Source organism: Ciconia boyciana, chromosome 8 (assembly GCF_034638445.1).
Source record: "Ciconia boyciana chromosome 8, ASM3463844v1, whole genome shotgun sequence".
NCBI lineage: Eukaryota > Metazoa > Chordata > Aves > Ciconiiformes > Ciconiidae > Ciconia > Ciconia boyciana.
In genome coordinates, this window is record NC_132941.1 from 67,545,881 (window position 1) to 67,571,590 (window position 25,710).

The following is a 25,710-nucleotide window of genomic DNA, read 5'->3' on the forward strand; positions in this document are numbered from 1 at the left end:
TTCTTTAAATAGTAACAAATTGTAGTTGTGTTCTACCTTGCAACTGCCAAAAGTAAATTCACTACAACATGAAGTTTTCTGTTGAAATTTTGAACACTTCCAATATAAACCCTAAAATACACCTCTCTACAACTACCTGAAAGGAGGTTGTAGCGAGGTGGGGGTCGGTCTATTCTCCCAAATAATAAGCCATAGGATGAGGGGAAACAGCCTCAAGAAGCGTCAGGGGAGGTTTAGTCTGGATATTAGGAAAAATTTATTCACCAAAAGGATTGTCAAGCACTGGAACAGGTTGCCCAGGGAAGTGGTTGAGTCACCATCCCTGGAAGTATTTAAAAGACCTGTAGATGTGTGTCGTGGTTTAACCCCAGCTGGCAACTAAGCACCACACAGCTGCTCGCTTACTCCCCTGCAGTGGGATGGGGAAGAGAATCAGAAGAGTAAAAGGGAGAAAACTCGTGGGTTGAGATAAAGACAGTTTAATAAGTAAAGCAAAAGCCACACACACAAGCAAAGCAAAGCAAGGAATTCATTCACTACTCTCCATGGGCAGGCAGGTGTTCAGCCATCTCCAGGAAAGCAGGGCTCCATCACGCGTAACGGTTACTTGGGAAGACAAACGCCATCACTCCGGATGTCCCCCCCTTCCTTCTTCTTCCCCCAGATTTATATACTGAGCATGATGTCATAAGGTATGGAAAAGCCCTTTGGCCAGTTTGGATCAACTATCCTGGCTGTGCACCCTCCCAGCTTCTCGTGCACCTGGCAGAGCATGGGAAGCTGAAAAATTCCTTGGCTAGTGTAAACATTACTTAGCAACAACTAAAACATCAGTGTGTTATCAACAGTCTGCAGCACAAATACAAAACATAGCCCCGTACTAGCTACTGTAAAGAAAATTAACTCTATCCCAGCCAAAACGAGCACAATGTGGCACTTAGGGGCACGGTTTAGTCGTGGACTTGGCAGTGCTAGGTTTATGGTTGGACTCAATGATCTTAAAGGTCTTTTCCAACCTAAATGATTCTATGACTCTATAAAGTTTTCTCCACAAAAAATGAAAGGTCAGAAGTATGGTTCTGTACAGAATTCATCTGAGCCCATTATGCTCATCGGATGGTTATGCAAATAATCTGTTAGAGCAACACGGGAATAATTCTAATACTGGTATTCTAATGCTATCTGGTTTTTGGATAAATGAAAATATTCAGTCACAAAAATCTTCTACTTGTCATAACTATTCAATCTCTTGGAAAGTTTTAAAGGAAATAGTGGTACAATAAAAGTTTCAAAATTAATTTTGCCTCCATCCAAAACTGAAACTGAAATCACATTTATACTATGCAATTTCTTAAAACTCGAGAGCTAACAAAACAAAACTAAATACCTGAGATAAGCTAGGAACAGTGAAATCCATGAGGCCCAAGCCATTACATGAATACATTTCTAGACCAACAAGAATTCTTGCCATAGGATTTTGTGCTTCATCATTATTCTAAGCAGAAATAAAAAATTCACATTAACAGATTTTTTTTTTTCAAGTAAAAAGTAAACATTACTAAGGACATTAATTGAGATGACAAAGTAATAATAACTATGTTTGAAAACCTCAATTTGCATTAAGCAAGTCTTCCTCTCTTTGTTGTGTCCTTAAAATGGGGGATTTTATGTATTTACTTATTTTTAATTAACATTATGAACTCTGAACTGCTACAGTTTCAACGCTAAAAAAACATAGCAACAATACAGTTAATGTAAATTCCATATATCACTGAGGGATTCCAGTTTTATAGACATAATAAAATAAAAAGATAGGAATAAAATATTAATTTCCAACTTACTAGGTCCATATTCTATATATAAAGAGACCATATTAAATGTTGATATAAATATAGCTGATTTTTCTTAACATTTTTAAGGTAGCCATTTTATTATTTTAAATGTATTAATTCAAAACCAACTTCGTTATACAGTCATCATATAACAAACCATAATTATTCTTGGCAGCTAAAAACAGAAGGCAGAGTTAAGAAATGCAGACTCACTGCTATGCCCAATGTGAAAAATTTGTTGTATTCCGTAAAGGTTTACGGGAACTACAGCCAAAATTTCTTTTCACATGGTATTCAAATATATAGAAGAAAATACACATTGATAATTTCAGCCATTATTAAATGAATGTATGAATTTAATTTTAATTTTTCAAAGGAAAGTTTCAACATTATGCAGGATCTCAGAGAAATAATACCTCCTCCTCCATCCCAAGTTTATGTCCGATCTGCTGCTGATTTAACTGTTTTGCTTTCACCCACGTAGCAATGATCTGTTGTTGTGTAGCAATAGGTACTGTTTCATTAGATATGGTTCCAGTTGTCACATTTAGGGCAAATTCACAAATCTAAACACCAAGAAGAAAAAAAAAAGACTGAAACACAGGAGAAATGTGGAAAGCTCTTTGTATGGAACATGCTATCCATTAGTTATTTAAAAGTATTGCACATACATCTCTAAGCCTAACATCATCTTCATTAAGTCAACCCATATAGCAAATAGAAGTTACATTACTCAGCCCCGGTTGGTAAGGAACTTCAGTGTGCATTTGGGGAGGACCTGTGGTGGCAGGAACTGTAAAAGATGGTAGCTTATTTTTTGCAAAAATATCTACAATTTATTTTATATGAATTGTAATATATGACAGCAGACCAAAAAAGACTACAAAAAATGAGGGCTTTGTACCTCTAAGGCAGCTTTGATATCAGGAAGTCCACTGGGATCTACTGAAAAAGACTGGATGATATTTGCTTTTTCCTGTTTCTTTGTTGCAGCTTTTCTGCTTCTGCTTGTTGCTGCATCTTTTTTTTCCTTCTTCTCAGTAAGTTTTGGCTTTGGAATCCAACAAAGGATTAAGCCCCGAGCCAAAGCATTACATAACATCAATAAAATCACAGTACTTCTATAGAAGAAAACAAAAATCAGAAGTGCATACTGCAGCAGATCAAAATAAGAGGAATTAATAAAGTTTATTACTTTCAAGTAATAAACATTACTTGAAAATCTAGATTTTTCTTAGGAAGCAAAATTATGGATGTTACAAAAAATTTTCCCATTGGAAAATAAGTTAAAATGGTTAAACGGACAAAAAACCACAACCAACTTTCATAGTTTTAATGTTTTTTCAGCTCTTTCTACAATTGAAACTTCTATTTCCTCACAGGAAAAAAAAAAATCATATTTATGTCAGACAAACACATTTAAAATATAACTTTCTACGAGTGGGCTGCTATGTAAGAAAATAATAACTATTTCCTAAAAAATTAACCTAAGTCAAACCCCTCACATAAAACCATTTATTTATTAGTCATGTAATATTATTACTTGATTCATGTATTCATGTAAAACATTATTCATGTATTACTCTTCATGCCAATCAACTGCTGAGCTGGAATTACCTTTTTTTTTTTTTTTGAGAAAACACAAACTGAATTATGACTAAAAGATTACTGCTGATACATGCTAGTATAAATATCAGAATTAATAAGCAGCTATTACCAGTCTTCATCTCTGCACAAACTGCACTTTAGGCTTTGTTCTCCAATACTGTTAAAAGAGCCTTCTTTGCTGCTGGTCCTAACAGTTTGCCTAGTGCTGAGGCTACTATCAAGAATGTGCTAAAATGTCTACGATTTTGTCCCACAGTCAGACTTTGACTTGAGCATCTCCTCTGTCATAGCCAATCATTCTCCCATTGCATTTACTACAGAACAGGATTCCTCTAAACCACTGTGGAATCTGTGTTCCCATTTTTATGGTCTATTAATGTGCACATTCCCTTTATTTTTTTTTCTCTTATATTTCAGAACCAGTAGTAACCACCTTACTCTGATTAGAAATATTTACAATGAACTATATTTACAATGTAATTCAACTTCAGAGCAACTGACAGCAAGCAAACACATTTTGAGCTGTCCTGCAAACTCACAGGCTTAAGAAAATTTTCCTGATTCTTTCTGACTAGCTTAACAAAATGCTATTTCACATGCACATGTTGCTATTCCACAATGAAAAGAAATTAATATTGCTTAGTCTAAAGTTAATATGGCTTATAGTGAATAGTAACAAAGAACAAATAGAAAGGATTAAAAAGTCATTTTCACACCACAAAATTAAATTTATCTTCCGAACTACTCTGTATATAGCAAAGTCCTTGTACTGCTAATAAAAGCCAGCAATAAGTCTTTCACAGCACAAAGTGATTTAAAATCTTTGTAAAAATATTTTTTCTGTTTTAGAAAAAAAGAGCATGTTCATAACCAAACATCTAAATTTACCCATTGTGCCCAACAGTCTTGATGGCTCCAAGAAGAGTATGCAGATACTCAATAATTTCCCTCTGTCTTCCTGAAGAGATAAGATGTCTATTGTAGTTTAAGATATACACCGCAGCATTGTGAACAATCCAGGCTTCATTCAATTCTTCTCCTATTTCAGATGCACGTTGGAAGTTTTCCATAGCATACTGAGATAAGTAGTCTATCCATAAACTATAAAATTAGTATAAAGAAGCTGTTATTCCAAAACTTCAACACTAGATGGAATTATATCATAAGGTTAAATATGCAGTAGTACATCTCAATCAACAAAAATTTTTTAATTACTTTTCAGTTGCATTTATTAAGTCTTCATCCATTAACTTATATTTTACTTGGATGAGAAGAGGACTCAGGAAAGGAATTAGTTTCAACATAAAATGAATAGTCTCTGACACTCTAATGCTATTAGCTTAAAAAATAGAGGCTATAGTTCATGCTTCATCCACGTTTTTTTAAAATGCATGTGTGAATCCACACATCAGTGCTAGAAATCATTAAATATCCATGACAGGGCTCTACTTGAATACAGATACAAGTCAAGCATTCCACTCAAGTGTTAAGGAGGCATCTTTATCACTTAACAATTGCATTTGTTCTTGCACTCAAAGATATCTCCAGATGTTCTGAAATGTTAAATTCATTTTTAATAGAATAACATCTTTTCCATAGTCTATGCAATAAATTTCTTTCAATAACTTTATTTCTTTTCTTTTTTTTCCTTAATTATCAAGATGTACCATTATTTAGAAAAAGCAATATTAAAAATACAGTCTGGAATGACCATACAGAATGGCCATGGTTAAGTCACAAAACCAAGAGCACAAACAGACACAGGGTATTACTATGTCAACAATGGTACAGGACACAGTAGACCAAAGTGCTTTTTTCCTATGAGTTTTTAATCTAATTGGGTAAACTCAAAAACAGCTTAGTAGCAAATTTTGGACCAGAATCCTCATCTTCTTCGTCCCTTGGCTCTGATCAGTTTATACTTTTTCCCATTTTACTGAACATTTGCAAGCAGACAGTGTGAGAAACTTTATTTAATCTTCAGACTTAATGAACAGACTTAGGGACACAACTCTGCCATCCGACTCTTTCAGGACATGACCACTGTCACAATAAGGCTAATATTAGTATGAACGTGAACAGAAGAGAGTTTAAATATAATCTTCAGAATTCTGCCCCCTCTCCTCCTTCACAAGACATAATAATGTGAGACCAGAAAAAACCCGATACATGCTATGTTCTACTCTCCCTTATTCATTTCCGTTGATTGGATGGAACAGACTAGTTTTGCAAACTGAAGTAATTCATTGTATGTATTTGGGTACTCAGACATCATTATAGTTATAGGAGCTATAAAGCAAGACAAAGAGTTTTTTGATTTGGGGAAATATATTTTTAAATACAGAATTTCACTGTCTAAATGTCAATATAACACAGATTTAATAGTTTTTAAGGTTGGGATACTAGCTTCTAGTTTCAGAGAAATAAACGTTAAATGGAAAATAAAATGCACACTCCAGAATGAAAGCAAACTGAAGAAAAATTATTTCAAAATATTTTTTTAGATTCTTTTCCTTTTCCCATTACCATGACTACCTAAAAATATGAAGCATCTGGTGACAATGAATTTTACTAAGAAGAAATAACTTTTGCAATTATCATCTGTGTGTGATAATAACAATCTGTTAGAGTTCCTAGGTCTTGTTATATATTAAAGAAAAGCACCTGTATGTTTTCCATTCTGGATCACTTTCAGGAAGATATGAAACATATCCTGGACGATACTGGCTTGTATCTTCTGGAGGTACAGCATGATCATTCAGTTCAATTCCCTGCAATCTTAGTAAATGAACAGTTGCCTGGAAAGAAACATAGAAATACATTTTCTACCCATGTTATCATTGTAAAACAGACTGTGACTTAGTATTAGTGTTGTTACCTCTTCAAAAATTAAAAAAATACAAAATGCTTTTTCAGATGCTGTACAGCATGTACAACTATATGAAATACAATGTAAAATACTTCATAATCTTCCAATTGTGTACAGCTAATTTTACTAAATAATTTCATTGAGAAAAGAACAAAAAAAAATATATTTTTAAATCATGCTGGAACTTTAAGGATCCAGAAATATAATGTCACATGTCAAACATTTACAATAGCATCCCTTGTAAAAAAGTGTCATCACCACCTGCAGTGAAACTATTGCTATAGTTACTTTCACAGTATTTTGATAAAGATGCTTCATGAAACTACTTCTTCCTTTTGTTCCTGTGGAGATAGACAGTAATTAAACTCAAAATTCCAGTGCTTTAAGATTTATACATAAAATTGTACATAAAACAAAGCTAAATGAAACAAATATGAATGACAGCTGTGTAATTTATTTACCTCTGCATTAATGAATCTTATTTCTGCTAATATTCTGAGTAAATCTCTTTCAAAAGAGAAGGGTTTAGCAGGTAGCAATGATTCTCCTGGTAAGCTGTCACCTTGATCATCATCCATCACAGTTGTACTAGCTTTCTTCTTCTGTGCTAAAAATAAATAAATAAATAAATCCATTTTTATTACCATGCAAATCAGAAAAAAAATCACCTTCATTTTAAAATTTAAAAATCCCTACACATTCTTAAATCCACAAGAAAGAGTTAACAAGTACAGATTTAAAATTATTTTGCTCAATTTTTTTTTCATCAGTACTCAAAACCCATTCTTCTCAAGCAGTGCTGTGTTGGTTACCTGTGATTTTGCTGCATTTGTGCATAAACTTTTATATTTGCAGCAAATAACTGGCTCCAGTCATAACATACATACTGAAATTACATTAATATGAATATAACTCATGGCCTCTAGTTCAATTTTATTGCTTCAATGGAAGTGGAGTGCTGGACGTTATGTAGTGGCTAAAATCTCAGTGTGTTTAAATCACTGGATGGGGTTGACTTTCTGGCAACATACACATCAATAAAGAGAAAAATAGCATTATTTTTCTTTGGTTTAATAACGAAGAGAAAGGACCAAGATTATTTTAATATAAACACAAAGTAAGAGCTTAAAAGCTGTCAAAGCAGGTTCCCTCTACATTGTTGGCCAATAGTGGGTGTTTGAGGAAAGGCATAAAAAATAGGATACGCAAAGGTACTTTTTTCCTGGCCTGTCTTCACAGTTTTTCAGAATCTGCATCCAAGCAACCTCCTGAACCAGGGGTTCTGTTTGACCCATCAAGTTCAATACTCTTCAATAAATCTAACTCACTAGTCTGTGTAATTTTTTAAACCAAACCAACAAAATACCCTTTTAATTTCTGTTAAAAAGTAATGTTTCTGTTTTCTTAAAAACCTACAGCCTGATAATTTGACCGGATTGCTCCTGGTTCCTAGGCCAATGACACGTATTTACTTTCTCCAGACTAGCCATGTTTCATCTTTCATCTCTTTTCCAAACCAAAGGGAAAAAGTACTTACCAGAAACTCAGGGCAACCACGCACCAAAAGCATCATTAATAGGAACTGGTATGTTCTTTTTCTGTAGCTCTAGAACTTCTTGAATTATTTGCCTTTATTCATGCCGGACAACCCAGCAAGCCTCTGTAGAGGGTCTTCACACCACAACAGCTATCTTTATATATAATCATACTGAGGATAGGGCAAAGACAACCTTTCATTTTTCTCACCCACTAATCCTAGCATTAGTAGTAGTAAAGGAAAATTAAGTGGAACATGAAAATGAATGGTGCCAACAGTTCTCAGAGAACTCCAGTCAATCATAAATTTCTCTTTCTGCTTTGAGTATCTACAAGCTTATTCACATTTCATTTAACTACAAGTAGTATTCCCACAGTTAGAAACTGCGCAGAATAGATTACCTCAACTGCTCCACCAAATGCAGCATTGTTTCCTTTGCATTTACAGAAACATGCAGCACTCAATGAAAGTATGAAGGGGTTTCCAGGAGGCCACTCTACAGTTCTTGAGAATGGAGACCTTCAGCAAGGTCACAGTTACGGTTTGATTTCTAGTGAAGTTCTACCTCTGAAAGCGTAGACCAACTTCAGCAACCTTGTAACAAACTTTGATTGAACCATTTGAAACACTTCTGAACAGAGATGAAAAGTGTTTTGATCTCCTGCCTACCCAGGAAAAGTGTTTAGACTTACACAGATAGAATTATAAAGCCCTGTAAACATTCAGAGTATGAAAAAGACACCTTTACCTTAGAGATGCAAAACTTGTGAAAGAAAAAAAAGAACCCACCAGTTCCTATTAATGATGCTTTTGGTGTGTGGTTGCCCCGAGTTTCTGGTAAGTACTTCTTTCTCCCTTTACTTTGGAAATAGATGAAAGATGAAACATGGCTAGTCTGGAGATGCAAAAATTGTGAAAGAAAACAGGTAAATTAATGCCCTCTTTTAAGTGGGCCTTGGAAATAATCTCAAGAAAAAATGTGGCATAGGTTCAACTAACATTGGCTAGAGAAAAAACCCAGCTAACAGGGTGTGTATTAGAATTTCACCTATTCTTAAAGGTGAGTTTTACAAACTCCCAGGCAAAAAAAACTTTAACAGAGCTATGTAAAAGTCAGCAAGCAGCTAGTGGTTTGAAAGTGCTCTTTGCCTGAGCTGAGAACTCTTTTAACATGCGTGGTAGGTTTTCAGCAGACCTTCAAGGAACAAGGCACAAACAATGTCGGATAGCTCAGAAGAACCATGAATAAGGGAATAAAGGGTAAAAAAATGTTACCACGTGAGCCTCATACAAAGTGACTGATAATCCATTTTTCTTCAGCTTCCTCAGGTAATTAAGTATGACAGAGATGGATAACACGGACCTAAATGACCATTAGGGAACGAACCTATTTTCTTAGATAGGCAGATACATTTCATGTAAGTAGTTTTCTTTAGCACTGGTGAAATACTTCTGAAGTCAAAGTATGGTTCCAACAGAAAAGCGTATTGACTGATTTCTAGATTCGGAGGCAGAAAGAATATTCCATGTTTGCCAATATGGAGTGACAGACAAGAGTCAGAGGGAACTTGGGAAACCGGAGGGAAGAAAATAATAATATTGGCTGACTCCTTCAAGTAACTAATAAATGAGAAAAAAGTTCCTCTTATAACATTCAAAATAATTTGTTCACTTACTTTTTTTAGGCTTTTTTACCTTCCTAAACAAAACATCATCATACAAGAGACAAAATCTGCATGCTGCGCGGCAGACATCCCATACTTCTTGTTTACGTGCAACTTTTGCCAAATCTGCCCAAAGTATAATTCTACCAAAGAAAAAGCATACCTAAAATTACTTTGTAAGCAGGATTATCTTCCACACTTCAGGATCAACAACAAAATCATGTCAATAATGATGGCCATCATAAATAAAATTTTAAATCTAATAAAAATTAATAAATTGAAGACTTCTTATCAGTAGCAAAGATAACACTATTACTTTATTAAGTTAAAAAAAAATCCCCTCAGCCTATCAAGAGTGGGACAAAATTATTGTTTTGGATAGTAACTATACTGAAATTTCAAAATGTGTGTGACACCCCTAATTATGTACCTTATAAAATAAACTAAAGTGAATATTTCAAAACTGATGTTGAGAATTTCAAAATAAGTCTTGAAAACAAGTTTGGATTTAGAATTCTTTAGAAAACAATTTAGTTTAAACTTCATCATGTGTGATTTTTAGTGCAGCAAAAAAAAAAAGAAACATCTCCTTTTAAATAAAGAATGATAAAATGATATACAAATCGTCAAAACAGAACCTGTGATTTTCCTACAGATTAATCTTTCTGACTCTCAGAATAGACTACTTAATTTCTTTATCAAAAAAGTTGTAGCATGCAATGTGGTACAAGGATCTAAAAAGACACTTCAGCAAAGTTTCAACTGTACATCAAGTTACTCAGTCTTCCAGCTTTAATCCACTCATTCTTCTGTATGTTCAGTTCACATCAATAGAATAGGTGAGTTTATGTGTGCATGTGAGACATTGGATTAGAAATAGCAAAAGAATACAACTATGCATAGCATGTGAACATAAAGAAACTTTTCAGACATAAAGGTAAACACATGCTTAAATGCTTTCCCAGGTCTGACTGAAGTATTCAGCCTCTTATAAGGTATCATCAAGTAACTTAACAGCTGCATTAAGAAACTTTCCTGTTAGAGACTTCTACACAAGATGAAAGAGACACTTCTTGTCTATAGTAATTACCTCTCTCTGTCATTTGCATTCCTTAAGTGTTTCAAATGTTCATCAACTTTCTCCACGCTTTTAATGTGATGTTGTGCTTTTGCACAGAGGTAGCTTATTTGACTCCTACTTTTACCTGAGGAAACTTAGCAAAAAAAAAAAAAAAAAATTAAGGTAATTTTTAAGGATTAGAGATGAAAAAATCCACATGAAGGGTATGCAATTTGATTCATAACTACTTTCTGAAACACTTGAAATCCAGTCCTTTTTTCAGTCCTTCAAGCTTTCCCCAAACCAACCAACCAACATGAAAAAAACCACACCCCACCAACATCTCTTCTGTTTTTCCTATATCTTCAGATACAGTTGTCCCATACAAAAATTGATTTATGCTTGTTTGGCCCCCAGATATCTCAAGTACACCTCTTTTCTGACAGGACATGCATTGCTCTAATTATCCTCAGTCAAGAGTAACTGGATGAAGTAATATGTAAAATTCACATTCATGCTGAATTTTAAGAACACTTATCTAATCATACACATTTTCAATCAATATTAAAGTTTGTTATTTTGTTTTAATTTGAGAATACTGACTTCTGTTTTACTTAGTCAACAAGATACTGGGCAAAAATATTAAACAAAGAAATAATCAACACCAAAAAATGATGCTAAGGAGGAACAAGCTGGCCCCCCGAGGTAGAAAATTACTCCAGTGATACAGATACATCAAAAAGATATTATTTTTTGCAGGGTAATGACATAGAGGAGATGCTTTGCATTAGAATACAACTTGATGTGACTGGGAAATCCGATGAGTTTGTACATTCACTTGAAGCAAAGTGATGGTCCCTAACATAATGCAGACTGAGTAAGTTTTAATTTGATCCTCAAAAAATTTGCCAAATAATAGCAGCAAATACATATAAAGTATTTCTGGCTTTAAAATATATATATAAGCAGGTTCACTTACATTCACTTACAATGAAAAGAGGAAGGCATAGTGTCTTACCATTCTTGTGAAAAATATTTTGCAATGCATTATCCAGCATACGATAAGACTGTGTTACCTAACTACACACATAGATCAACTGACAGAAATTGTTCAGTATAATACATAATGACAGTAATATCATGTAAGGTTCTAGGGTAAAGAATTGTGGATTAAAAAAGTACATTGTTCTCTGGATCTATGGGTACAACTCTCACTAAATTAGGCCAGCATATACATCAAAAAAGAATGAAATGTTGGTGCACAGTTATTTATACAACTTAAAAGAGAAAACAACCCTACAAATCTATGTCCTGTCCTATGTATATTTTAATAATACAGTTGCATATATATTTTCTTACTCCTTCAATAAATGTTTAAGTTTGTTGTAGTTAGTTGTAGTGTTTGTTGCGTCATAGAAAAAGCAAAAAACTCATTCTTTGGATGACAGCCTCAGGAACAACTGAAATCTTTCAAAACAAAATTTTACAAAACTTCGTGTCAAACAGATAGAAAGTATTGTAATAATTGTAATATCGTGACAATCTCACAATGGCTTATTCTGGAAGGCTAATGTGTAGTAAGATTTATTCTGAGGAAGTTTGGATATAATTTTACAGTTGTTGACTTAAAATTCAAGAGCAAGTAGAAATGCATGCATGCTTTTAATTCTCTTAATTGCACAAATACAATGGATTATATCACCTTAAATCATGTATGAAAGTGTTTTCCAACAAAATAATTTTCACATACTTAAACATACTGCATGAAGTGGGATTGTTGATTCTGTAAATAACACTCTTACTTGTAAGTCATTGGTTGATCAAGTTTGAAATGAGAACATGCAAGGTGAACATTTTGACCTGGCTGAATAGATGGCATAAGAGAACTGCATGGCCTTCCATGGCACGAACAGACTGCTTTGGAAGCTACAGGACTCCTTCTGTAGCATTCCCTTCCTCCAGCACAATCTCTACCCTGGGAGTACACTGGGACTACTCAGAAAGTTAGTTAAATTAGTCACACACTTGCTTTATTGCCAAGATAAGAGAAAACAGTTCAAGCAATCCAGAAAATCTGTTCCCCGTCCACTCTTCTTCAACGACAAGCTGTATAGTCACAAACCGAAGCCGTTTGTGGCATAAGGAACATGCCTATTCACGAACTATGTTTTAGAAAGTAAATAATGAAACCATGCCTAAATCTCTGTGCAAAACTCAATCTCTCAAAAGTGAGATTTTAGAATAGAAAGACAATTACAATATAGATCGAATACCCAATATTGTATGTAATTAACACAAAATATTATGGGGTGAAACTTCTGAAAATACCCCTTAAAACTGACCTTGGGTAAGAACATTCAGAAGTTGCACATCGTAAAAATAAAATTACAGCACAACTTACAGCACACTACAGCACAACAATAAGATTCTGATTAATTCAGAGGGGAAAACAATAACATTTCCTCTTCCAGTAACACAATATAAATCTTAGGTCCCTAATGAAATCGATAGGAGCTTTGCCACAGAATTCAGCAAAACTGTCACTTCACCTGTAGTGCAATATCCTCTACATGTTGCCACTAAATGTTATGTCCAACCTTTAAGACTGCGCAGAGCAGTCAAAGTCAAGTGTAGTAACTTTTAGTCACACATACATACATTACCTTTAGCTTCATTTTCACTGTCAAGGACTATTTGAAACGAATCAGGAGCTAGTGCAAGACCTGCATTTACCAGAAGGGATGTCTTTTTCCTCACATTATCCTTCTGCTTTCCCCTTTTAGCCTACATAAAGAAAAGAACTAATTGTTATAAGGTTCATTTTTATTATATTCCTATTTATATACCTTATTTACTAAACATAACAGAATGCAGATCATAGAACTTGGTACTATCAAAAAAATACCTACAGGAATTGTGTATCTTCATATATCTTACACATGATTCTGCAGTATCATTGTTGTTGAAAGAGACTGTAGAACTTTGGTTGATCTTGACAGGAATACATCAAAGATAACTGAATACAAAGTACTGTTCATGCTCCTCATGGATCTTTACAGTATATTCCTCAGTGTGTAACCTGTCATTATGTTATACTTTCTTAAAGAACCATATTTATTTATAAAACAACAATAACATATCCATTGTGCAATAACTAGGAATTGCTACAAAATATAAAAAATTCCTAGTCCCCTCAGAATTAGCCAAAGTCAGAGAAAGTGTAAGTGCTTTTTTTAAAATAACATTTAAACAGAGTAAGCTTGCATGGAAAAGCATTAAAACTAGACAAAAAATCTTCACTTTTCTTTGTCTTAACGACAGACATATCAACTCACCAGCAGCTTTCCAGTATTGATTTTAGGTTCAGTGAACACATCTTAATTTCTGTGAATATCCCAAAACGGTGTATAGCTAAAATTTCTTTTAGCCAACTAACGATCAGTTGCCAATATGATTTTAGTTCAGGTGCTGAGGCACCACAACGGAATTAGATGCAATAACTCTTGACAATGACTACACCGTGACTTTAGATCATATTATTTAGCGTCATTTGTAAGTGTGACATAATACTGATTTATCTCAAAGCCAGCTAGGATGTTGAGCTATTTGGCCACTGCCCCCCTCATTAATCAAAACACTGTTCCATGCAATGAAATCTTAATTGTTGACAATTATGAATAGGCTTCTTTTTTGATGATATTTTTACTAATGAATAACTTCTCCCCCTCACCCCCAAGAAATAAGCTTTGAACATAACTGGAAAAAATCTTCTATCGCAATCTTCAGAGTGTGAAGCAGCATGACCACCATAGAGAGAATTCAGAGAGTTTTCCAAGGCAACCAGTCAATGCCAATTTGCTGAAAGCAAGCTGATGCTGACTCTACTCACATGCAGTTCTACTAAACATCTGGCTTTCCTCTGCCAGAATTTAATAAGCAAACCTATTTCAGCTAGTGACCTTATTCTTCATGATTACCTGTTCAATCATCATTATCGCCTGATCCTCTAGACGCTCAGGTGACTTATACAGCATAGTGCATAAACGAAGACGGTTAAAAGTCAATCTTAGATGTTCTTGATACTGCCCACTGTTGTTTAGATGTATAGCTTTTTGCAAATGTTCCACAGCAGCCTCTATTCTATCCTCATCTTCTTCAATACGAGCTATTTCCATATGAGCTTGGCAACGCAACAAAATCAACATGCTAAGGAATACAAATTTAAATGTGGACTGTTAAAATGAGGCAAACTAAAATTCTTAGACCTAAAAATTACCCCAAAGTGAAACTCAGTAATTAAAAGTGACTCCAGTATGAAAATAGATATTCCCTTTTTTACTTACTTGTCTCTTTCATTTTCACTATCATGCCTTTTTAATGAAATGACTTAGAAAATTTAACTGCATTTTACTTCCATTAGCCCTGCATGAGAAAACACAGCCATGAAGAAGCAACACATCTTGTAGACTAACTGATCTTTGTGTATTAGCAGAACTCTTTTTCAATACCACACTGAAGTTACCACTTAGGTATGCAACTCAAGTGAACAGATTTTCAAAAGTATTTATTAACTCCCAGTCTCTGTAACATTTAAGTAGAAGCTAATACTTCTAAAAATCTAACCCTGATTGTACTAGCTCACCACTTTTAAAGATTTGGCTCACCATAGGCATACACACTCGCTGTAGGCAGTATCTTTGCCCAGATGTAGCTCAAACCACTCTATGAAGTCAGCGTGTTTTCAGTGAAGACTGCATGTTCTCCAGTCTCAGGTACACTGTGCTCCCTATGCATCACCCACCCCAGGAAGCTGCATGACAGCTGTGAGCTCTACATGCTACTTTAGATTATTTCCAGGAAGAAAAACAAAAAAATCAGATAAATGAAAGCAATGTTATGAAAAATAAAACAGAAGGAAGGTTTTCAAGGCTATCAAATGTCATGCCACAGAACTAATGTATGTCCACATTAGAGCTAACCTGACTGAGCAAGTGTCGCCCTTTTACGGCTGACCAAAGTAGTTATAATTAATGCTACAATCAAAACAAAAATTAGTATTAGGCAAGTTAATAGGGACAAGTGACTTTATTCAATCTCTAGCGACATTACCACCTCAGAGAGGAGGCTGAGTCTACTGGATTGTTAGGAATATACGGATAACAAAAGCCAAAACCCTAACCCCCTAAAACCTAACCTGAAACCTTTTAGAGAAAAATTAGTATAAATATCAAAGTCGCATATGCTGATATTGCACTCTTTATATGGAAAGCATAAGAAATGTTTGAATAACAGTATAGTAATACAATATAGTGTTTTTATACATGTGTGTATCTGCTTCTTCAGGTTTCTGTTTCCTCTTTATGCAACTAAAAAATAAACTTTTAAAAACACTGAAAATATATTCCTCACCTTCCTCTGTAATACTTTTATCAGAAACCACCTACTGTTCTGCTCAAATGACAGACTATGTCGATTGTAACTAGCTCTACTACAAAAGTTATGACCTGTGTTCCTAGTAGTCAGCCTACGTATAGGTCCAAACTTAACTAAGTACCATGTACTCAGGTTTACTCGTTCCACTCAAATTAACGAAAAAGGTGAAGCTATTTAGGTGCTTAAGGTTAAGTACAGCATAATAGCAAACAGAAGAATGCATCTAAAAAAATGATACGTTTTCTTCATACAGTAGGTTTTTCAATTAAAAAGAAGTATCACCGAAGATACAAAAATAGTACCTTGCAAGAAGTGTCTTATTTGATACGTAATACAGAAGCCATGATGTTTTTTAAAAGTACTTTTTTTTAATTGTATGTTTTTAACCAACAAAAGTGATGTTAATACAAGAATCTAAACCACATTCCAACACATTTACTCATACTGCAGCTTTGGAATTTTCTCACATAGTTTTGATTAACTACAGTATTTTTCAGTTCCCAACAAATTCCAGTATCTGCTATAGGCCATTAAACAGTGTGACATTTTGCCTGAAAGGAACCTATGTAAATGATTAACAAGGAAACGTATGCAATACGCAGATGTTAATTTATTACAAGCTAGTGGAAAATTTTCAAAGACATTTAACAACATAGAGCTCGAGCATTTAAATGAGTTTGATGCTGAGTCACTAGACCTTTCAAAGTACCAAATAAAAAAGTACACAGCATAGAAAGTTACCTGTCAATCTCTTCAAGGACATCAGCAACTGATATCAACGGCTTTCGCACATGTTGATGCAAATTGTGCTGTAGTAGTGGTAAGCACAGATTCCATTGGGTTGTACAAACCACCTGAATCACATTGGGATCTCCCAACTGAACTGCACGTTTTAAGGTTAACTCAAGATTTTTTATCAATTCCAGCTGAGCCTATACAAATGAAAAAGTAATTAGCATATATTGCATTCAATGAATACAACTTCTTACATGTTTCTCCAAATTTTAATCTTAGGGCTGTTTCCAATAGAAAGCACTCCCTCAGCCAGCAGACTTCAGAAACTTTTTTTTTTTTTAATTTTTTTTAAATAATTTTTTAATAAAAACTTTTTTTTAAAAAAGGCATTGACAACTAAGGAGTATTTCTTTTAGGTACTCCATGCTGCTACTAAGTATTTCAGGCAGAAGCCTGTCAGCTATTCCCCTTTCTTATAATAAACAGAAATTTATAATTGTGAAATATTTGTGAATTCAGAAGGCTTAGCTTCTTTTTTTTTAATACTAAGCTACAAATGTAGTGTAGGAGAGAAAAAAAGAGAAATATTATGAATGGGATTTGCCATACTGTCAATTAAACTTGGTTCCTATTAAATCTAAAAGCAAATCCTTACCTACAGTAACAGACACTTGCTAATTATTAAGTTCTTTTTAGAGGTTATGCGATTAAAAAAAAAAAGAAAAAGAAAAAAAGTCAAACAAAAAAACCTCTCCAACTGCATACACTGTGGTAGGAATATTTACAAATACCCAAATATCTAAATATCCTAATTTTTATTTAAGCAGTACTAGTAGTGTTTCATATTATGAGGAATTAATGAAAATTTTTTTTCAAAAGGTGAATGGAATTTCTGAACCCCAAAATGAGAACAGTTGTAGATAGGAGTAAGTTTGTGCACTAACACTATTGATTTCCATGAAGCACATTCATACTTGCTGTTTTAGGAACTTTAGGTGCCTCTAAGAGCTGTTATAAATTGCTCATTGTAGGCATCTATCTAATCCCATTGATAATATTGACAACTTAGGTTTCTACTTTTGATGGTCTGAATTATAACTGAGTCATCTGACTATAGAAACCTAAGAAAATCCTTCCCAGAGTGACAATTTATCACGAATAATCTGCATTTCTCTGAGATAAGAATTTGTATGAGATCACCCATAACATGCAATAACAGTTCAGTTGGACTTGATGATCCTTATGGGTCCCTTCCAACTCAAGATATTCTATGAAAACACCTCCCATAAACGTAAAATACGGAAACAAGAGTGTTGCCTTTGCATGCCTCAATGCTATCATCTGTACTCTTGGAAAGTAATATATTATGAACCTTTATAGTCAGACAGAAGACTTAAGGGAAGAATATACAACTGTTGTTTATTTTTCCCTGTTTTCTTCTTGGCAGCCCAATCAGAAAGAACATAAAGTTTAAAAGAATTTCTGATCAGTATAATGTAATTAAGACACACAAGTCCAATGCAATTTTCCATGTTTAACAAATTAAAACTTCTACTTTTCTCTCAAAGTTAATGTTGAAGAACATACCTTGATGACTCCTTTGGTATAAGTCACAAGTTTAGTGCCAATTTTTTTTATTTCATATTCACATTCCAGGCATTCTATTTCAATAAGTTTCCCTTGCTCCTGTGAAGTATTAATATACAAAATGCTAATTTTAATAATTAAAAAGAAACACAATGAAGATTAAACCCATGCAATTACACTACCAGGGCACTGTACTTTCTTACTGAGAATCCCACTATACTAGCTAATTAACTGAAACAATAAAAAGGGAGTAGAATTTGTTGAACAGCAGTCCCTTCTTACTAAGCCGAAGCTGCAAAATAACTTTACCAGTATTTTTAAAATTGTTCATTGCCAGACTTCACAATAAGAAAACCAGTGTACACTTGATTTTTCCTATACTGTAATTTGATTTCAGTTCTAGTAGATTCTTGCTCACTAATGTTATTAAAAAGGTACACGCTTGGAATAAACAAGAGCTAGTCAAGAGAGAAAGGATTCATCTTTATGGGTAGTGCAACTTTTAAGTGAAAAAAGAGGTTAGATCTTTAACACCTCAGGAAAGATCTGGCTATTAAATCATACAAATTATATGTATGGATCATCTAAGACACTTTGTATTTGGTTTCATACGGTGCAGTAGGGAAAGCCAAACAGCATCTCCGTTCATCATTCATTATGAACTATTATCAAATCACTCAGCATGACCTTTGTTAATTTAACATCCCCATGACTGGAAAACAGATGAGATCTTGAAAAACTCAGATGAATGTAGAACTGCCACTATCATGTAATGACAAATACATAGAGAGATGGAATTCATGTTATGGCTGAGAAATCTGTCAGTATTTGGCAAAAGCCAAGGACCTGAAACTTGATATAGATTTCTCTCACTCTACCTTGAAGAGGTCACTGTCAAAATTATGCCAGGCAATCTGAAGATGGTCACTTAAACACCCACTAACTCTAAGGGAGAACAGAAGGTTGAAATAGAAGCAAGGCTTCTCTACTGCTGCTGCAGAAGGGATACTTGCTATTACTGTCTATACAAATACTCGAACTAAATCCTTGTGAATCTTTGATCTAGGGGATTTAAACACATCTTCCAGTGGAATGCTATGGAATTGTGTATGATTTTAGAGTTGTGGGAAATTTTCACAAAAAATGGGCCTGAAGCAGTCACCTGGAATAAAAAAATTTCAGTGAGGATAAGTAAAATTTACATTACAAGTAACTCAAAGTAGGATCATTATAATAGAAATTTGGAAATAAGTTTTGAAATTTGTTTGGCAGTATTTGCCACTTGTATTTCCTTACATGCACATTTCAGATAACTAAGAACTTACTCATGGGGATCACAACACAACCAGGCACTTTTTCATACATTTCTGTACTGGAAAACATACTGATTTTCTGAATACAGTGATGAACAGTTCTGTTTCTCAATGGGTGTACTTGTTTTGGCTGGGGTAGAGTTAGTTTTCTTCACAGTAGCTGGTATGGGGCTATGTTTTGGATTTGTGCTGGAGACAGGGTTGGTGACACAGGGTGTGTTGGCTATCGCTGAGCAGTGCTGACACAGCACCAGGGGCTGTTCTGCTCCGCACGCCGCCCCACCGGTGAGTAGGCTGGGGGTGAACAAGGAGCTGGGAGGGGACACACCTGGGACAGCTGAACCCAACTGCCCAAAGGGATATTCCACACCATATGGCGTCATGCACAGCAACAAAATTTGAGGGGAAGGTTAGTGGAGAGGCCGCTGCTTGGGGACTGGCTGGGCACTGGTCAGTTGGCGGTAAGTGATTGTTTTCATTTGCATGGCTTATCTTTTCTTGGGTTTCATTTTGCTCTCTGTTATTTTTTTCCTCCTCTTTTCCTTACAATTTAATAACAACAACAACAACAACAACAACAACAACAATAATAATAATATATTTTTAATTATTAAACTGTTTTTATCTCAACCCACGAGTTTTCTCACTTTTACCCTTCCAATCCTCTCCCTCATCCCACCAGGAGGGTAGTGAGTGACTGGTTGTGTGGGGCTTAGATGTCGGCTGGGGTTAAACCATGACAACAGGGAAGGAACAGAAAAACCAAATCTCAGAGCCAGCTGTCTAAGAATCAAAAAGGGCACACACATTGAAAGACCAGTTATTAGGGAGACCACACAACATTTTAATCTAAGAATACCCCTACAGTAACATTACAATAAAAATACTACAGCAGAGTAAAAATTATTAAATGTTAGTAAATAACAAACCAAATAGTAGTTTCCTGGGAAATGAATCATTCCTACTAAAGGAAACTGAGAAATGTATAGGAACAAACACTATCAGAAAAGATCCACACAAAGGAGAGGATTAGGGAGTGCAGTTTGTGGCACAACGTCTCTGGATTTCTTGCTCCAATGACAGCACTATACTGCTCAAGTCCTATCTTCCAGAAAAAGTAACAACTTTGGGCCTGTTTTTTTGGCAAGCTTTTTTTGAACTCCTCCTTCCATCAGTCCCCTAATCATGCTCCACACAAATGCTCTGTTTTCTCCTCATCAAAATTAGAATTCATATGCTGTTCTGCAAGGTTGATATTGTACTCATCAAGACTAAAGTGAATGGATGTAACATTAACTGCTTTTAGAGCTTATACCTTGGTGACCAATTACAATCTCAATAGGTAAACTGGTTAAATCTTCAAAACCTGCAGGCAGCATTTAACTTCCAATCAAACTGTTCCACAGATAACAGTTAAAAAGCATAGGCAAAAATTTACAGTTAACATTTACTTGCCAAAACTAACTGCACTGCTAATTACCCTATTCTATCTAAACCCTACCTTCTGACCTTACATCTTCTCTCTAGTTTAGGAATAGATCACTTATCCAAGTAATTATTTATATTATGAATATATAAACAATAGAGATGGCCAGAAGATCCCAGAACCATCAGTATTTTTTTTTAAGTACAATCACAAGGGGGGGGGAGGGTAGTGTAAAAACAACAAAAAAAATCAACTGTAATTAATAGTAATACTTACAATAATCCCAGCTCTCTTCAAATCAAGTATACAATCATATGCAAGCTTAATGCAGTTCACTTTCATAGAAAAACGAGCTAATTCCAGAATCAAAGGAATCCTTCAAAAATAGAAAAACGTCACTTCAGAGGATCTGATATTGCTCTTTTATGGAATTAGAAAAACACTATACAAAAGTAACTTTGTGCAATATATCTGAAAACCTTGAAGTAATCTGAATATTAGAGGACACATGATTATACTAGTAATGCTCACAGTTAACAAGGAAAAAGGAAAAAAATTAAAGTTGGCTACATGAAAAATACAAAAGTTAATCTGTTATGGAAAATAATTAGTATTCTTCTACTGTAGTCTTGCACAAACTGTTCCTGAAGAACATAAAAAATACAGAATAAAATGTATGCAGCACAAGGATGGTGAAATAGCAAACGAAGATTGCAGGTATTTCTGTAAATACAACGCAGTCAACTGGCACACAAAACAGTCAAATCCATTGGTCAATTATTTAGGAACTAAGAACACAGAACACACACAGTAGGAGACTGTGTTCTAAATGTGTGGAACTCCATAAATAACTGAATGAGCATAGTGATCTGTCTGGAATAGGAGAAGTAATGAGATACCCGAATATCGTCAAAGAAGATTGACCTTAACAAGTAAAAATGTAGTATTACTTCCACATGTAACAGCTGTGATATTACTACTGGAATAGAGAGTTCAGTTTAGTCTGCATTTCAAAATTATGCTGAAGAATTGGGAATGGCCCCAAGAAAAGGTAAAAATGAACTAAAGTCTGAAAAGCACTTGTCAATTCTAAGACCTTTAAAAATCCAATTTTATCAACAAGAAAGGGTTATGGAAAGATTTAATCACATTATATGAACAGCTTTATGGAAGAACATATTTAATCTTGGGTTCTTTAATAAAGCCTAATAGGACCTTTGTCTTTTTTTAAGATAACCTAAGCGTTAATGCAACACAAACTATTGTAACTAAGTACGAGTTCACTCTCTTCAAGGTCAATTGGAATTTTGACAGACTTCAGTAGAAGCAGGATCAGCTTCAGTATCAACTTTCACAGGCCTATGACAAGTAGAACTCACTTCACACTGAGAACAGATGCTGGAGGTACATCGTATTGTTTCAAAAGTACGTATACAGAACTCAGATTTGCGGTGGCATCACTTGGAAATTCTTTTGTGTCCCACTGCCTGCAACATATTAGGAATTGATCATCATTTTTCACAAGAAATATTATTGCATTAAAAATCTGAAATAACTCTCCTAACTTTAGAATGGATGGCTCTTAGTCCAATGGATCAGTGCGATACCTGGATTTTGAAATATCAAAGAAAAAAAATTTAAAAAGCAAGCCAACAAAACCTACGTCAGTATGCCAAGTAAGTTACTTGGAGACAGCCTGATACGAAGCACAAAGAAAATTCCACCATAACAACTAATATTTCAGATGGTAAAGTAAATTTTATTCCAGAAGCAAAGAAAAATGGTGTGCAAAACTCCTCTCCTATAATGTCAACATACATTAATCCACTGTTACTAAGAAAAGAATTAATACTTTTAAAATGGGGAAGTGTTGAGACATTGAAAAAGAAACTAGATTTTTGTTATGGAGTCTGATTTTCAAAATTGTTTTATGCCTTTAAAAATTAAAAAGTTTAAAAAGTATTATGCTTCCCATCCTTGCGATTCATGCATTATATTTTAGGTGTGATTTACCCCCTTCATCTTTACTCTCTTATATACGACTTGTGTACTGAACAGCAATCTGTTGGATACAAAAATGTCTTTCAATCTCGTTGAATTCCTTCACCTGAGAATATCTGTACAACACTATTCCCTACATTCCCAAAGAACTGTCTCACTTTTTAGCTGAGGCTGTTCTATAGACAGGCCTGACAGTTACTACCCAAACTGTCATTATAGTTTTCCTTTTAAGAAACTAATCTTTGCAGTAGATTTTTCTACTGACATATGGGATACCAGAACCTGTAATCTACAAGCATCAAAGTACAAGTGGAAGGATACATTTTAATACTTACAACTTTAACATCTGCATTTTATAAATAACTGAAAAATGGATGGAATTTTCTATTTCCTTCTCTACCTGGGAAATATCCATTAGGTTGTGATATACCTATAAAATAACAATTTAATTATTAATTGACTAAACAAGCAAACAAAGGACAGACACTCAATAGGGCTAAAATAAAACAGGTATGTTGACTGTAGGCTTTTTCATGGACTTTAAGGGCAGTGAGGCTACTACGATAATCTATATTGTTCTGCATAGATACCACAAAGATCACCTAGTAGAGCTATACTAATCTTCACATAGTGAGGATCAGAAGTATCAGCAGAAATCTAAATGTGGAACTAACTTCTGAGTTAGAATTCCAATTAATGCATTTTAATAACACCTTCTGATAGCACTCATTCTGAAATCATCTCATCCAGCTATGAGAAATGAGCCCTATTCAAATTTAGCTGTAACTATAAATTATATATAACAAAAAGTATGAAGAAATTACAATAAACTGTAGTTACTTCAATTTAACATTAAACGTGTGCACATCATTTCTTATGACTCTCTCACACTGACTGCCCATAGCAATCAATACTGATTACTTAAGCTGTACTGGAACAATAAGTTTTGCAGGACTTAAGTATGCTGTTGGTAAAGCTCTCAATAGTATGGATCATACTTCTGTAGCCCTGCTGAGACACATAGCCCGAGTACAAGTTTAGAACTACTTTATTCTTCTGTTTAAGGCCACTGTCCAATAGCTTTGCTCAACACTACCTCCAAAAAATACAAAAGTCATTTTGACCTTGCCTAAATGTTATTGCTTCATTAATATCGCACCTCTGGAACGTTGTATATTGGTTCTCTTAATTCAAATGTTAGAGAACTTTATATTATAAACATACACTCTTGAAATGCAATGATTGGGAGTGGACAAAAAAAGACAATAGACAGCGTAGCAGAATGAAAGAGAATATGACTGCATGCAACTTCCAAGTTTTATTTGCTTATTCCTGCTTTTGCCACATTCGTCTTCACCCTCTTATTTCCCAATCTAAGGGCATGCAAGAAATGCGAATGATTGTCATATGCTCCAATTCCCAGAACTATTTATAGGGTTCTAGTTGGGTCATTTAAGTATTTATCAGCATGAGAAAAGTCAACAGATGCTAAATATGCTCAATGGCATAAGGCAGGTTAAGTTGCACCCACTGCACCTTCTGTCTTAATAGTAATTACTCCCAAACAGAATTTTTAGGATTAGCAACAGTTATCCCGATGATATTATGTTGTATTAAAATAACATGGAGCAGTAGGGAGCTCTTTAGCTTATAGTATCAAAAATAGACAAATTGTAAAAATCTCTGCATATCTACTGTATTGTTTGGTAGCTCACAAAATTTAAATGAAGGAAACAACACATTTAACAATTATAACTATGATCTTATGAAATGTAGGGAAAGCTCCTGTCTTACTGGGAGTTTAAAATATTTTACAGCATTACCATTAGGGAAAATATTTGACAGTATTTATCTGGAACATTTTCCTTAATAAAGATTGCTGCGGTAGATGAAAACTCTTTTGCTTCTTTCAGTTTTGAAGCATCAAGGAAGCACTCAAGTAAATTTCTGCAGATCAAACAAATATTTGTATTAAATATTTATTAATGCTTTCTGGAATAATTCTTATTTATATTTTTTCAAGAGACTCTTTATATTCAAGGTACCACTCCTAAATGCAGTACAAGCGATTAGTGCTATAAAGCATTGACTCGACACGAAAGAGATCTTCTAACTTCTACGTCTTTGTTTCTTCTGGAGATACACAGCTGTTAACATACATTTATTGCTGATCACAAAAATAATCTTGGAAAAGGAGATTTTTGTGAAAACTTTTCTCAACAGGACACCTGGAATTAAAACAATTAATTATTTACAGTTGTACGAGAAAAACATTTCTGTGAGATGTGTTCTAAGATTCTCCCTTAACTACTGGAAAGGCTAGTATTTCAAAGCCATCTAGCAAAAGAAAACTATCCATGTTGGGAACTGCAACATACCTACTGGATTTTCAGTACTTTATCTGATTTAACTGAAAAAGAGCCTGTGATTCAAGGAAATAATTTAACAACAACAACAATAATAGAAATTATTAAAAAAATTAATACATATGTAAGAAAAAAAATGCTGCCATTAGTTTCATAATGCAAACACATTGTGTGCACTTGCTAGTTCTCATCAACACCTTAGCAAGAGTATGTTTGGTAGAAAAAAACTGCATGCATGGAATTCTAGATAACCTTTAGCATACCCTTTGGAATGTTTTG

General features: G+C 34.4%; 1 protein-coding gene across 1 annotated transcript in view; it reads right to left on the reverse strand.

Annotated features, from left to right (window-relative positions):
- CFAP46 (cilia and flagella associated protein 46) overlaps nucleotides 1-25,710 on the reverse strand; it is a 91,250-nt gene that overhangs the window by 54,245 nt on the left and 11,295 nt on the right. Inside the window, exons 6-21 of the mRNA XM_072871728.1 lie at nucleotides 24,889-25,012; nucleotides 23,401-23,495; nucleotides 22,444-22,551; nucleotides 21,341-21,440; nucleotides 18,326-18,424; nucleotides 16,745-16,935; nucleotides 14,548-14,776; nucleotides 13,234-13,354; nucleotides 10,601-10,724; nucleotides 9,523-9,653; nucleotides 6,771-6,916; nucleotides 6,105-6,238; nucleotides 4,329-4,541; nucleotides 2,737-2,953; nucleotides 2,249-2,398; nucleotides 1,388-1,495 (exon numbers count right to left, since the gene is read on the reverse strand). Of these exons, the coding sequence (XP_072727829.1) occupies nucleotides 1,388-1,495; nucleotides 2,249-2,398; nucleotides 2,737-2,953; nucleotides 4,329-4,541; nucleotides 6,105-6,238; nucleotides 6,771-6,916; nucleotides 9,523-9,653; nucleotides 10,601-10,724; nucleotides 13,234-13,354; nucleotides 14,548-14,776; nucleotides 16,745-16,935; nucleotides 18,326-18,424; nucleotides 21,341-21,440; nucleotides 22,444-22,551; nucleotides 23,401-23,495; nucleotides 24,889-25,012 (2,290 nt within the window). The remainder of the gene's footprint in view (nucleotides 1-1,387; nucleotides 1,496-2,248; nucleotides 2,399-2,736; nucleotides 2,954-4,328; nucleotides 4,542-6,104; nucleotides 6,239-6,770; nucleotides 6,917-9,522; nucleotides 9,654-10,600; nucleotides 10,725-13,233; nucleotides 13,355-14,547; nucleotides 14,777-16,744; nucleotides 16,936-18,325; nucleotides 18,425-21,340; nucleotides 21,441-22,443; nucleotides 22,552-23,400; nucleotides 23,496-24,888; nucleotides 25,013-25,710) is intronic.